Below are 12,518 nucleotides of genomic sequence, written 5' to 3'. Positions count from 1 at the left end.
AGGTGGCGCTAGCAGTAAAGAAACCAGCTGCCAATGCAGAATACACAAGAGACAGGAGTTCGATCCCTGGGACGGAAAGATCCCCCGAAGGAGGGCCTGGCAACCCACTCCAGTATTCTTGCCTGGAGAATCCCCATGGACAGTGAAGCTTGGTGGCTATGGTACATAAGGTTGCAAAGAATCGGACACAACTGAAGTGCCTAGCATGCATGGACACATGGTGTTTTAAATCAAGCTAGATTTTGGATTCAACACTCTAAAAATATACTATTAGAAAAGAATATATTCCCATTACTCAGAGTATGGATTTATCAATATTTATTAAAGTAGCTCAAAGGTCACTGAGTTAGCTACTGAAAAATAGAAACAAAAATGTGAATATCAATTGAAATTTAGATTTCTCTACTTTTATGTTTTTCTTTTTGCATCATGTCAATAAAAGACAAAGTCCTTGGACAATTTACTAATTTAGCAATGGCCAGTTCCTTTCTCAATGGAGTCTTTTTAACTCTGATATTCCCAAATCCAAAGTTTAGGGTATGAACTATTTTAGGCTTCTTTGCCTAAATCACTCAGTGCTGAGTAGACGCAGATGTAAACCCAATTAACACTAAGAAATCAGTGATCATTACGGTTCTGGCTCTCCCATATGTGGATGAAGAAGAAGTGGGAGGTGTTATAAATGTTGGAACAGAAAGAATACATAGAAATCTTGTGATGAAAGGGCTTCTTTTTTCAACTTAAAACTTTTGATGTTGAAATAATTGTAGTTTTATTTGCATAAGCGATGAATAATGAATAGGATGAATAGGATCACATTTACCCCAATTTAGCTTCCTCCAATGATAAAATTTGGGCAAAACTGTAGTACAGCATTAGAACCGAGATACCGATATGGCTAAAGTCAAGATACAGAACATTTCCCACACCATGACAATCCCTCATGTTCCCCTTTTATTCAGAATCACCTTAACCATTCAGCCATGAATCTGTTTTCCATTTTTATAAATTTGCCATTTCAAGGATTTGGGAAGGTTTAGCTACTTGTCAGTCACTCAGTTGTGTCTGGCTCTTTGCGGCCACATGTAGTGCAGCACATGAGGCTTTTCTATCCTCCACTGTCTACCGCAGTTTGCTCAGATTCATGTCCGTTGAGTCAGTGCTGCTATCTAACCATCTCATCCTTTCTTTGGTCTTCAATCTTTCCCACTATCAGGGTCTTTTGCAATGAGCTGGCTCTTCACATCACATGGCTGAAGGATTGCAGGTTCAGCATCAGTCCTTCCAATGAGTATTCAAGGTTGATTTCCTTTAGGATTGACTCGTTTGAGCTCCTTGCTGTCCAAAGGATCCTTAAGGATATTCTCCAGCATCACAGTTTGAAAATGTCAATTCTTCGGTGCTCAGCCTTCTGTATGGTCCAGCTCTCACATCCATACATAACAAATAGAAATACCATAGCTTTGATTACCCAGACCTTTGTCGACAAAGATGATGCTTTTAATACGTTGACTAGGTTTATCATAGCTTTCCTTCCAAGGACACTGCACTGTGGTGAGGGTGGCCCTAGACTCCTGGATGATAGGGAAAATCCTGACTCTGCCCTGATACCACCTAAGGAGCAGGAGAGGCACTTGCTGCCCCTTTACTGCTAGGGGTGTGTGGATGTGGGTGTCTGATTGGGTCAGTCTGATTCTGGACCCCCACTTAACCATGAAAGTTGACCACCACCACTACAACTGGCAAGTCCCACAGGAAGCCCAGGGTTGGAATATGGGTGAAAGTTTCCCAAAGGACAGGAACGGAATTTCCAGAGCAAAGAGGAAAAGTACTGGGTGGGAAAAAAAAAAACAACCAAAAACCAAAAACCAAAAAACAGTGCCTGGTGCATTATTATTCATTTTGGGGTGACTTAGGAAGCTTCTTTGTGTGCTTAGTCAATCATGTCTGACTCTGCAACACCAAGACTGTAGCCCGCCAGGCTCCTCTGTCCATGGGATTTCCCAGGCAAGAATACTGGAGTGGGTTGCCATTTCCTCCTCCAGGGGATCTTCCCGACACAAGGATCAAACCAGCGTCTCCTCTGTCTCCCTTACTGGCAGGCGAATTCTTTACCACTGAGCCACCTGGGAAGCTTAGAATGCTTACTTATTTTTAAATATTTTCGGTGATTGTGGCTTCTTAAAAAAAAGGCAGTGAGAGAAAGTGGAACAATACTTAAATCATTTTATGTCTTCGTTCAACATTCATTTCTTCTGCAGCATTTTACTGAGTGAGTACACTGGGTTAGGAGCTGGCCTAGTTATTGAGAACCCATTGGTGAAAAACCCACTATTTTTTTCTCAAGAAGCTTGAAAGGTGGGGGTTTCTGTTTGGCAGCTGGGTAAAAAGGTAGGAATTTTTTTCTAAAATTGTACATGTATACATTATCTTAGTTTTGAAATGTAAACCATATACACATGTGAATGCACCTTTATTTTAAGCAGAAGTAGGGCTTTTCTTTTCAGAAAGAAAGTGATGAGTGGGGGTTATTCTCTAGGTGTGAAGGCTTCTCACGGCGGGGGCCTCTCTTGCTGTGGAGCATGGGCCCTAGGGCTGAAGGGCTTCGGGAGTTGTGGCCCCTGGGCTCCAGGGCACAGCATTGATAGTTGTGGCACACAGGCTTAGTTGCTCTGAGGCATGTAGGATCCTCCAAGGCCAGGGATTGAACCGGTGTCTCCTGCATTAGCAGGCTGACTCTTTACCACTGAGCCACCAGACAAGTCCTCTATTTTGTTTTATACCAGATTGTCTCTCATCCCCTCTATGGCTGGCAATAGACCTTTAAAAGTATTTCGAGACTTTAATTTCAGAGGAGGTAAAAGTGGTTAGTCACTACAATTTACTTTTCACTGTTAGCTTTGCTCTGATATATAAAGATCCTGGCAAGTGATTCAACCAAAAGGGGGCACAGAGCCTCTCAAGTTGAATAACGACCAGTTCAAGAGAAGTAGAGGAATGGGGAGGAGAGGGTCTGAGAACCTGAATTCATCTGGCACTTACCACGCAGGTGAACTACTGGAGCTTCAGTTTCTTCTGGGAGCACTTTCCTGATGTGTAGACCTCAAAGGAGGGAGGGAGATAACAGCCTGTAACAAGCTGTCAACTCAACACAGAATATCAAGAGCAGCATCTATCATTCCACTGCTTACAGTGGATTAATTGCCAATGAAGTTTCCAAAAATGATCTGATCCAGGGTTAGACCCAGGGCAAGTCCCTACAAGATGATGAAAAATCACAGGGACCAGGTGAGCAGAGTCCCATTCTAGATGAAGATAATGTGGACACATTCATTTCTAGTGTGAGTTTATATTTTCAGGTAGAGTCTCTGAAAATCCCTTTGACTCTTCCACATTTTTGACACCCTTATTTCCTAGACAGGGCCTGTGATGTAAGTTTTTAATTTAACTTAGCAGACATGGGAAACACATATTATTGGCCAGATGATGTGCTAGATTATATATATGAAAAGATGAAATATAGTTCTTGATCTCTTTGAACTGGAACTGTTAGGGGAAGCACACTGACTGAAACCATCCACCCTGGCCAGGCACCATAGTAACCATTTGCATGGGTTGTTTTAGGACAGGAGTCCTGGTAAGGAACCCTGAACTAATAAGCCACCACCAACCGGAAGAGTTTGGGAAAGGTCAAAAGGAGATACCACATGTCTGACCACCCCCCCAGAATCCTTCTCTCTGGCATCCATCTTGGCCAAATGAGGCTTGCACCACCAGGAAGGACACTGAGTCAGAGTGATTGGCTAAAAACAACCCGGAAACTAATCTCATCACCATAAAACCAGAGACTGCTAGCCACATGACAGAGCTGTTCTCCTGGGTTCCCTTACCCTACTGCTCTCCACCCAGGTGCCCTTTCCCAATAAAATCTCTTGCTTCATCAGCACACGTGTCTCCTTGGACGATTCATTTCCGAGTGTTAGACAAGAGCCCAATTTCGGCCCTGGAAAGGGTCTCCCTTCCTGCAACAGAACAGTTGACATGTGATTGGTACAATTATTTAGTTCTGTGCTTGAAAATAGATGAATTTATTTTTCCTTCAAACCATGATCTCTCTGGAACAATAAATCTAGATTTTAAAATTTGGAAACATGATATTTTTGCTTATCTTTAAGAACGAAAATAGTATTAAATGAAAGGAAATTACCCAAAGAGAATCTATGGAAAGTCAAGTCACTGACAATTTCTGCATAAGGTCGCAAGTCTTGTACGAAAAAGGTATTTATGAAAACTCTGGATCTCCATTCAGGTATCATAAATGCTTATATATTACATGTATCATTATGTAAGTTTAATTTAAAACATCCAACACTTATAAAGAGAAACTGTGCTGCGTGCCTGCCTCCGTAGAAACTAATTTACGCTGTGAATGCCCAGGTCATTACTAAGATGCAATGTTATAAAATTCTAGGTATTTATATGGAAAGGGAATACAACATTAAGAAGAATTTCCTTTATCCATTTAAAGGAGTGAACACCAAAAGGCCATTTTAAGACTCTAGAAGTGCCATAGAAATTTCCAAAAGAGGTTGTAATGTATAAAACAAAGAGTAACACCAACCACAAGGAAAAAAAAAAAAATTATAGAAACGGGAGTGGGGGTGGGGGTGGGGGACACACTTCCTGGCTCAGAAGCTCTTAAAAGTTCTGAGCCAGGAAACCTCCCGCACCGGGGCTAGGAATGTCTTTGGCTCTGCACTGACTCCCTGCTAAGTTCCCCTTCAAGTTTTGGCTCCCTCGCTCCTCGGTTCCCGCCTCAGACCCGAACGTGGGAGCCACAGGAGGAGGCCGGCACGCATACCTGGAGCTGTCGGACAGAATCAGGTTGCGACGCGCGTTGATTCGGAATGCCACCGCACCTAACACAGGCCGTATTTGCAGGCAGACCCAAGGGATTTCAAGCGACACCCGGAAGCTCATCTTACTCATTAGGGACCCAGCCGGGAAAAGAACAATAGTCAAATTGAGCCAAGAGCGCGCCTTCCTTCGCCCCCCGCAGCAGTTCGCGGGCGGCGCGCAGGACCTGCGCCCGGGCTGGGGCGGGGAGCCGGAGCCCCGAAAAGGCGCGCTGCCCCTTTAAAAGGCCGCGCATCTCCGGGCCGGCCTTCCTCCCCGGGGCTCCAGCTGTGATTGACGCTGGGCGGCGAGAGGAGGCGCCTGGCGCTAACAAAAGTCCGGCCCTTGGGCGAGCCGCGCCGGGCCGCGAGTCTTTCGCTCGCTCGGGGCACCCGCAACAAGTGGCCGCCGCGCCCTCCCCAGGGGAAGCCGCGGGTGCGCAGGGGGCGCCTGGAGGAGGCGGCAGAGCCCGGGAGCCCCGGCCGCCCGCGCCGCTCGGCTCAGCGCCCACAGCCGGGGGGATCGGGGCGGGCGGATGGGGACCCGGCGGCGGCGGCGCGGCGAGCCTCTGGGCGGCCCCGGGGCGCGGGCTCTCCGCGGCGCTGCGCCCGCCGGCCCCGGACGCGGATTCTAAGGGCGGCGGCCGTCCCCGGGTCCCCACCCGGCGCAGTCGGGGGATTGCCAGGAGGGGACCGAGCCCACCCCCACCGCCCACCGGAGTGCGGGGGGCCGCCCCCGGCCGGAGATCGGCCCCGGCTCGTGGGGTATGCGCAGCTAACGGTCCCGTCGGGCGGGCTTTCCTCTGGCGGAGCGCGCAGGCGGTGCGCCCCAGCTATGGAGTGTCCGGGGAGACGGCGGGCATGACGGCGGCAGGATGGGCGCGAACAATGGCAAACAGTACGGCAGCGAGGGTGAGTGGGCCGTCCGTCCTCACACTCCCGATCGCGCCCCACCCCGCCCCCCATCTCCCTTCCCCTCGCCTTCGCGTCTGGGAAGGAAGGTTCTCGCACGCCCTGTGGTGTCGGGGCGCACCCCCGTTGGGCACCCTGTCTGGGCCATCACCTTCCCCCTCGGCAGGGAGTGCTCGGGCGCCCAGCGGGTGCTTTCTCACGGCGGGGTCTCTCTAAGCCACTTCGCAGGTTGTCCGTGCGACGGCTCGCGTGGCTTTTCTGCCTGTGGCGGAACGCCTGTGCCTTAACTTCCCTTCCCTGGGGCATCTGGGGTTTAGGGTGGAGAGTTTGGCAGCTGGCGGAAGACGGTTCTGAGAAACAACGCAGGGAAAACTTTCCCAGGCCTTTGTGCACCAGTCACTTGGACTCTCCTGTAGCAGGGAAAACTTCTGGAAGAAGTTAAGTTTCCATTCTCTGCTCGCTGGCCCCCGAGCTGACAGCTTCGTGAAACTGACCACCTAGGGGCCGTGCGAGGCCAGGCGTGGCGGCCTGGAGGGGGTGGGGGGGGGGGGTGGTCTGGGCTCTCCCAGGGCTCGAGACGGGCAAAGGACCGTCTGTTACGTGGGGCTGGAAATCGCACAGAAATATTGCCTGTCAAGTGGGAACTTGGAAGTTGGGGAAACTTTAAACTCCACCTACTCCTAAAAGGGTGATGGATGTGTGGGTTGGCTTCTGCCTCGCCCCTCCTCCCCCTCTTTGCATAAAACCGTAGTGTTGGAACCCGGTTGATTAACTGCATTGCCCCTGATAGGCATACTGCACAGGCGTTTCCCTGCAGTTCTGAAGTTAGGAAGGTTTGTCTTTCGTGAGCTTGGCTGGAGGGGAGTGCAAGAGACGGGGTCGGTTTTACAGCCTGCCCCCAGAGGACCGGCGGTTAGAAGCGGGGTCCCGCGCCTGCAGACTGCTAGGAATGCAGAATGGCTATTCAGCATGTGGTGTTAGAGAAACTTCAATCATTCAGTTCAAAACTTGAGGAGCTCTGACCACGGAAGGTGGATGCCTCTCCCCCTTGCTTGCCACTGTGTTTCTTCTCAGCAGCTTTGTGAAATTACAGCAGAAACCGACCTTAAGAAAACCGTATCCACAAGAACCTTTTGTTTAAATCGTTTTTTCCAGGGCATCATGTGTTGAATTCCACATATATATGATATATGTAGATTTCCTTATTCTGGACAGTTAAGTGAGAGAGATTTTTTTTTTTCCTGACAATTTCATGTTTTTTTTTTTTTTTTTTTTTTAAGAAATTTGAAAGGTGGTCTTTTAAGATAGCCAACCATGAAATTAGGCCAGAAAAGATTATTGGAGAATCTTGGCCACCCCCCAAAACCTTGTGAAGTTAATGTTTTAAAAAATGGTGGAAAAATGAAAGATTAAGCCTCCTTCCTCTTGAGTTATTAAAAAGCTTTCAGGGAGTGAAGTGTGTGTTTGTCAGTTCTGGGTGTGTACCCCTTACTTTACTTGAACACTGGTGATGGGGGGCGGTGGGGGGGGGAGTCAGAGACTCAGAGAGGAACACAGATTTGCAGCTCTGTGTTCTTGAAGAAACCCCCTCACACTCTTTCTAATCCTCTGCAACTTGTTCTGACATCCCAGCGTTCTCGTATTGTGCAGTGTGTGGTGTGTGACTACTTCCTGTCTGAACAGTGGAGTTTTCAACCCTTGGGAGAGAAAAGGAGAGACAGAAAACTAATGTTCTCCAGCTGTTATTCCTAACTGCTACCTCTGCATTTTCACTTCAGCTGAAGTGAAATTTTTACTGGAATCCGATTTAGATACACAGTGGACTTTTTATAGGGGGCGGAAAAAAACCTCCTGAGTTCAGCTGATTCAACGGGACCAATAGGAAGCTTTGGGAGGTAACTGAGTTTTGGCTGGAGAGACACACTGTGTTCAGTGTTCATCAACTCTCTTCAAATGCATCCAGATTCTTCTCTTATAGATGGAGGCCGGGGGAGTGAAGGGGGATAGAGAGTTAGAATAACAAGAGCTTTTCAAAAATCTTTTCGCCCCTGTTATACTCTGCCCAGTTGCACTTTAACACCCCCCTAATATATATCATTATGTAATGTATTATAGGTTAAAATATATGTAATTGGGTATGGTCAACTTTATTACATTGTGCTGTTGGATGGTAAAGTCTATGCAAATAAGCCTGTGGGAATTTGGTGTGTTAATGCCTTCTTTCTTATCTGAAACATCCAATTTTAAAGAAAGCCAAAGCAATCCCTAGACACAGTATTTCTGTTATCAGAGGAGACTGAGCATCCACAGTTTTACAGCTATAGTGCTATCTGCATCTGTGCTCAGTCACTAAGAGTCAGTCCTTTCTGACTCTTTGTGACTCTTTGTGACCCCAGAGACTGTAGCCTGCCAGGTTCCTCTGTCCATGGGATTTCCTAGGCAAGAATACTGGGGTGGCTTGCCATTTCCTTCACCAGGGGAGTCTTCCTGACTCAGGGATTGAACTCTTGTCTCCTGCATTGGCAGGCGGACTCTTTACCGCTGAGCCATCTGGGAAGTCCATGGTGCAATTTAGGCGCGGTGTATTTTAAATGATCAATGAGTGTATATCCATAGAATGGCTCAGTGAGAGATCCCTGAACTATAAAGTGTTGGTGTTTGTGTAAACTTTAAAAATTTTCAACTTAAATGTATTTTGCTTACTACTGGAGTTGACACCACAATGTAAATGACCCTTAAATTTTAGAAATATTGTGAATTATTAGAACTTTTAAAACTTCAATATTTCATCTGTAATCTCACTTTGTCTTGCTCCTAGAAAAATATCTTTTTTTTAAAGATATTTTAAAACATATTCCCAAGACTTACCTTAGCAGGTGCAGTGGGTGAAAGGCTTCCTAGTTCTGTGACATCCCAGGGAGCTTGTCAGAAATGCAGAATCTGAATCATTTATCACATGCATGTTAGAGCTCCAGGCAGTTCTTGTGTGAAATGCAAAGCATTGATTTGGGAGTCTGAAAATTTGATTCCAGCTTCTCCTTAGCTACTAGACTTTTTTCAGTTGTCCCCAAGCCTTAAGGTCTTTATTCTATAGACTGAGGAGAGAAAAAAAAAAAAAAATTTGAGGAGGGGGCATTATTTGCCGTAACCACCCTTGAGCATGTAGTCCTTCATTTTAGTTTGTTCACATAATGCTTTAATGGACCACTTTGGGAAGATATGTTATAATGAGTATGATTGCCCTGATAAGTGTTGGTTACTCAGTTATGTCTGACTCTGCAGCCCCACGGACTGTAAGCCACCAGGTTCTTCTGTCCATGGAATTCTCCAGGCAGGAATACTGCAGTGGGTAGCCATTCCCTTCTCCAGGGGATCACCCCGACCTGGGGATTGAACCCAGGTCTCCTGGACTGCAGGCAGATTCTTTACCATCTGAGCCCCCAGGGATGGCATGATTGCCCTGAAATCAGTAAATATTCCTCTCCCTTTTGTCATCCCCTCTACCCTCATCTCTGTCTTCCTCACTCATTCCCACTTTTTCTCTTAACTCAGACAGTTTCTGCTTTTAATTCTGAGATTAAAGGTAATGTGCTTATCAATGTTGGGTGTTTCTGGTGTTTTGTTTTCCTACAGACTTAGTGAATGTTCAGATTAATGATTTAATTCCCAGGCTTCAGGCAGACTTAGAATTTGCTCCAGGAAAATGTTACCACACAGGTTCTGATCTTCAGCTTTCTAGAAATATAAGCGAATGTCTAAATGATTAGTATGTTCGGGTAAACTCTTTTTATGGGAGACTGATTTTCTTTATCTTCTTTCATAAAGTTTAAGTTACAGCCTCTGTGTGGAAATCTGGAGAATAATTTGGGGTGATTCGAGCCATTAGAACCATTAGCTTTGACTCCAGTTAAACCAAATAAACAAATGTCTCCCTTCAAGTAGCCAGAGAGAAGCTGCTTTCCTGCCTTTTAAGGTTTCCAGCCTCACGCTCACTTACTTGGTGGTTTCATTGTTAATGTTTATTCTACTCCAGCGGGGCTGAGTCTGTCATCCTTACACTGTTAACAGCTCCTTTGTAAACTCCTGCATGTCTTTAAATTGGCACTGATGAGGTCTGGGGATGGGCTTGACCTTGGTAGCTCTGTAGCTTTATCAACGCCCTGAGTCCCTTTGCCCCATCTCAGATCTGCGCTCTTCGGATGCGAGGAGCACAAGTTGCCAGGGAGCATAAATCCTTACCAGTCCCTCACCGCTTTGGGGAACATATCTTGAAATGACAATAATGATGGCTGCTGTTGGTGTTCAATTAGTAAGCTGTGTCTGTCTCTTTGCTTCCCCCTGGACTGCAGCACACCGGGCTCCTCTGTTTTCCACTATCTCCTCACTATTTGAGCATGAGTTTGCTCAAATTCATGTCCATTGAGTCAATGATGCTATTTAACCATCTCATCCTCTGCCATCCCCTTCTTCTTTTGCCTTCAGTCTTTCTGAGCATTGAGGTCTTTTCCATTGAGTTGACTCTCTGCATCAGGTGGCCAAAGTATTAGAGCTTCAATAGTCCTTCTAATGGATATTCAGGGTTGATTTCCTTTGGGATTGACTGGTTTGATCTCCTTGCTGTCCAAGGGACTGTCGAGTCTTTTCCAGTACCACAATTCGAAAGCATCGGTCCTTTGACACTCAGCCTTCTTTATGGTCCAACTCTTACATCTGTATGTGACTACTGGAAAAATGATGGCAGGTGACATTTTTTGAACTCCTGCTTTGTCCAAGCATGATCTTAAGCTTTTCATATACACTAAATCGTGTCATTCTTATCATGATTCTATGGGACAGGCATTCTTATATCTCCATTTGACTGATGAGGAAACGCAGTTCAGAGAGGACCATCATTTTCCCAAGGTCCTACAGCTAATGGAGGTGGAAAAGGGACTCATAGCCAGATTTATCTAAGCCCAGAATTACTTATTCATTACAATTACCTATTCATTCAACCAGTGTATGCTGGCTTCTTATTTCCTATCATGTGCCAGGAACTCTTCTGATTCTTGGGATCCATCAGTAACTAGATAAAGATCCTATCCTTGTCAGTCTTATCTTTATCTGTGTGCATGTGTGTTGGGAAGGAGGGGAAATGGAACAGTTAACATAATAACTTAGTAAAACATGTGATGAGTTCTGAGGGGCTAAGGTCTCTGCATAGAGAAAATTGCCAGGTTAAGATTGATGCTTAATTGAAGCAAAGAATTGATGCTTTTGACTTTGGTTCTGGAGAAGACTCTTGATGGGAGTTGAGAGGATGAGAGTGTGGCAGATTTTAATTAGAGTAGTCACTGCGGGCCTTATGGAGAAATTGGCATTTAGACTGAGACTTAGAAGAACTGAGGGACTAATCCCTGAAGATCCACAAAGCATGTTGACTGTTACTTTTGACCACCGTGTTCTACCAAAGTGAACTACTCTTTATGCTGGAGGGTGTACATCATCTTTTTATGCAAATATAACATCATCAGTCTTCTATGAATAGTCAGCTACAGTGGAACCGAGTCAGTTTGGCCATTGGGCATATGTTTTTTGCCTAGAGTCTTTGCAAACGTGTTTTATACAGTTATATTCTATCAGATGTTTTGTGACTGCTTTTGTAGGGAGAGGACGGGGAGCCTAGGACCTAGAGCAAGGCTCCTCTTGCTCTGATCAGTAGTGTTGTCTGACTTACTGATATGTGACTTCCCACCTGAAGATCCCACCATCATTCTTAAATAGATTCAGGTCTTTGTCTTTTGCCTCCAGTAAATAAGTTCATTCTGATGAAAATCAGAAGATACACGATACCTATTCCACTACTTGGCTCAGGTCAAAGCAGTAGTGAAGCTAACAATGCCATGTTTGGTCTGATAGTGTATTTTCGGAGATTTGGGGAATCTTTTTGCATGTTTTAAACAAGAGAAAGGGAAGAGGTGTTAACTTTTCTTTCTCCTTGGGAATCATCTCCTGTCAACTCTCTGTCTGCTCCCTCTACCCTTTTGAAATAGAATGATTTCTGGGTTGCTTTTGAGGCCTTGATTACTCTTCCCCTTAGTCCTTATTTACTAGTGCCTCTGGAAGCTGCTTGGAACTACTTGGCTTGGCTTTTTGACTGCTAGAACCTTCTAGATACCATGCATCTTAAGATGGCATTTTTTGTTATTCAGTTGCTAAGTCATGTCTGACTCTTCTACAACCCCATGGACTGGAGCCCACCATGCTCCTCTGTCCATGGGATTTCCCAGGCAAGAATACTGGAGAGGGTTGCCATTTCCTTCTCCAGGGGATCTTCCTGACCCAAGGATTGAGCCCACGTGTCCTGCATTGGCAGTCTAGTTCTTTACCACTGAGCCATCAGGGAAGCCTGTAAGTTGGCATTAGGAAAGTATTAAAATATGTGGCAGTATCATGAATAAAATCTAGAGTGAATAAATTCTCTTTATTATGAAGAAGGTAATAAATGAAGTTTAGAAGCTTAATACCTTAAAGCTCATGGTCACAATGAAGATTAAATTTCAGAGTGCTGATTAGAGACCAAGGTATATAAGTTACTAGCAGGTAGGTAGATTTAACTCAGTCTGAGGAAAAGCTGATTAGAGCTGTGCACACCTGAGACAGGCTTCCTAATGAGGGAGTGAGTCTGTCCACATGGGGAGGGGGTTCACAGAAAGGGATGCTGTGCTAGAG

The 12,518-nt window shown here is 45.7% G+C and overlaps 1 protein-coding gene and 1 long non-coding RNA gene across 2 annotated transcripts in view; one reads left to right on the top strand and one right to left on the bottom strand.

Moving 5' to 3' along the window:
• Window positions 1-301: 301 nt before the first annotated feature.
• On the bottom strand, window positions 302-5,138 carry LOC121816823 (uncharacterized). The gene is made up of 2 exons (XR_006056543.2): window positions 4,862-5,138; window positions 302-4,022 (listed from the first exon to the last, which is right to left on the bottom strand). It is a non-coding gene; the product is annotated as an uncharacterized LOC121816823 (long non-coding RNA).
• Window positions 5,139-5,637: 499 nt separating this feature from the next.
• Window positions 5,638-12,518, top strand: part of FBXL7 (F-box and leucine rich repeat protein 7) — a 460,347-nt gene continuing 453,466 nt past the window's right edge. The window contains exon 1 of the mRNA XM_027980156.3: window positions 5,638-5,807. Coding sequence (XP_027835957.1) covers window positions 5,771-5,807 — 37 coding nt within the window. The 5' untranslated portion in view covers window positions 5,638-5,770. The remainder of the gene's footprint in view (window positions 5,808-12,518) is intronic.

The sequence above is a fragment of the Ovis aries genome, chromosome 16 (genome assembly GCF_016772045.2).
Source record: "Ovis aries strain OAR_USU_Benz2616 breed Rambouillet chromosome 16, ARS-UI_Ramb_v3.0, whole genome shotgun sequence".
Classification (NCBI taxonomy): Eukaryota; Metazoa; Chordata; class Mammalia; order Artiodactyla; family Bovidae; genus Ovis; species Ovis aries.
The sequence above is the reverse complement of the archived record's forward strand: the minus strand, read 5'-3'. Positions and strand labels throughout refer to the sequence as shown.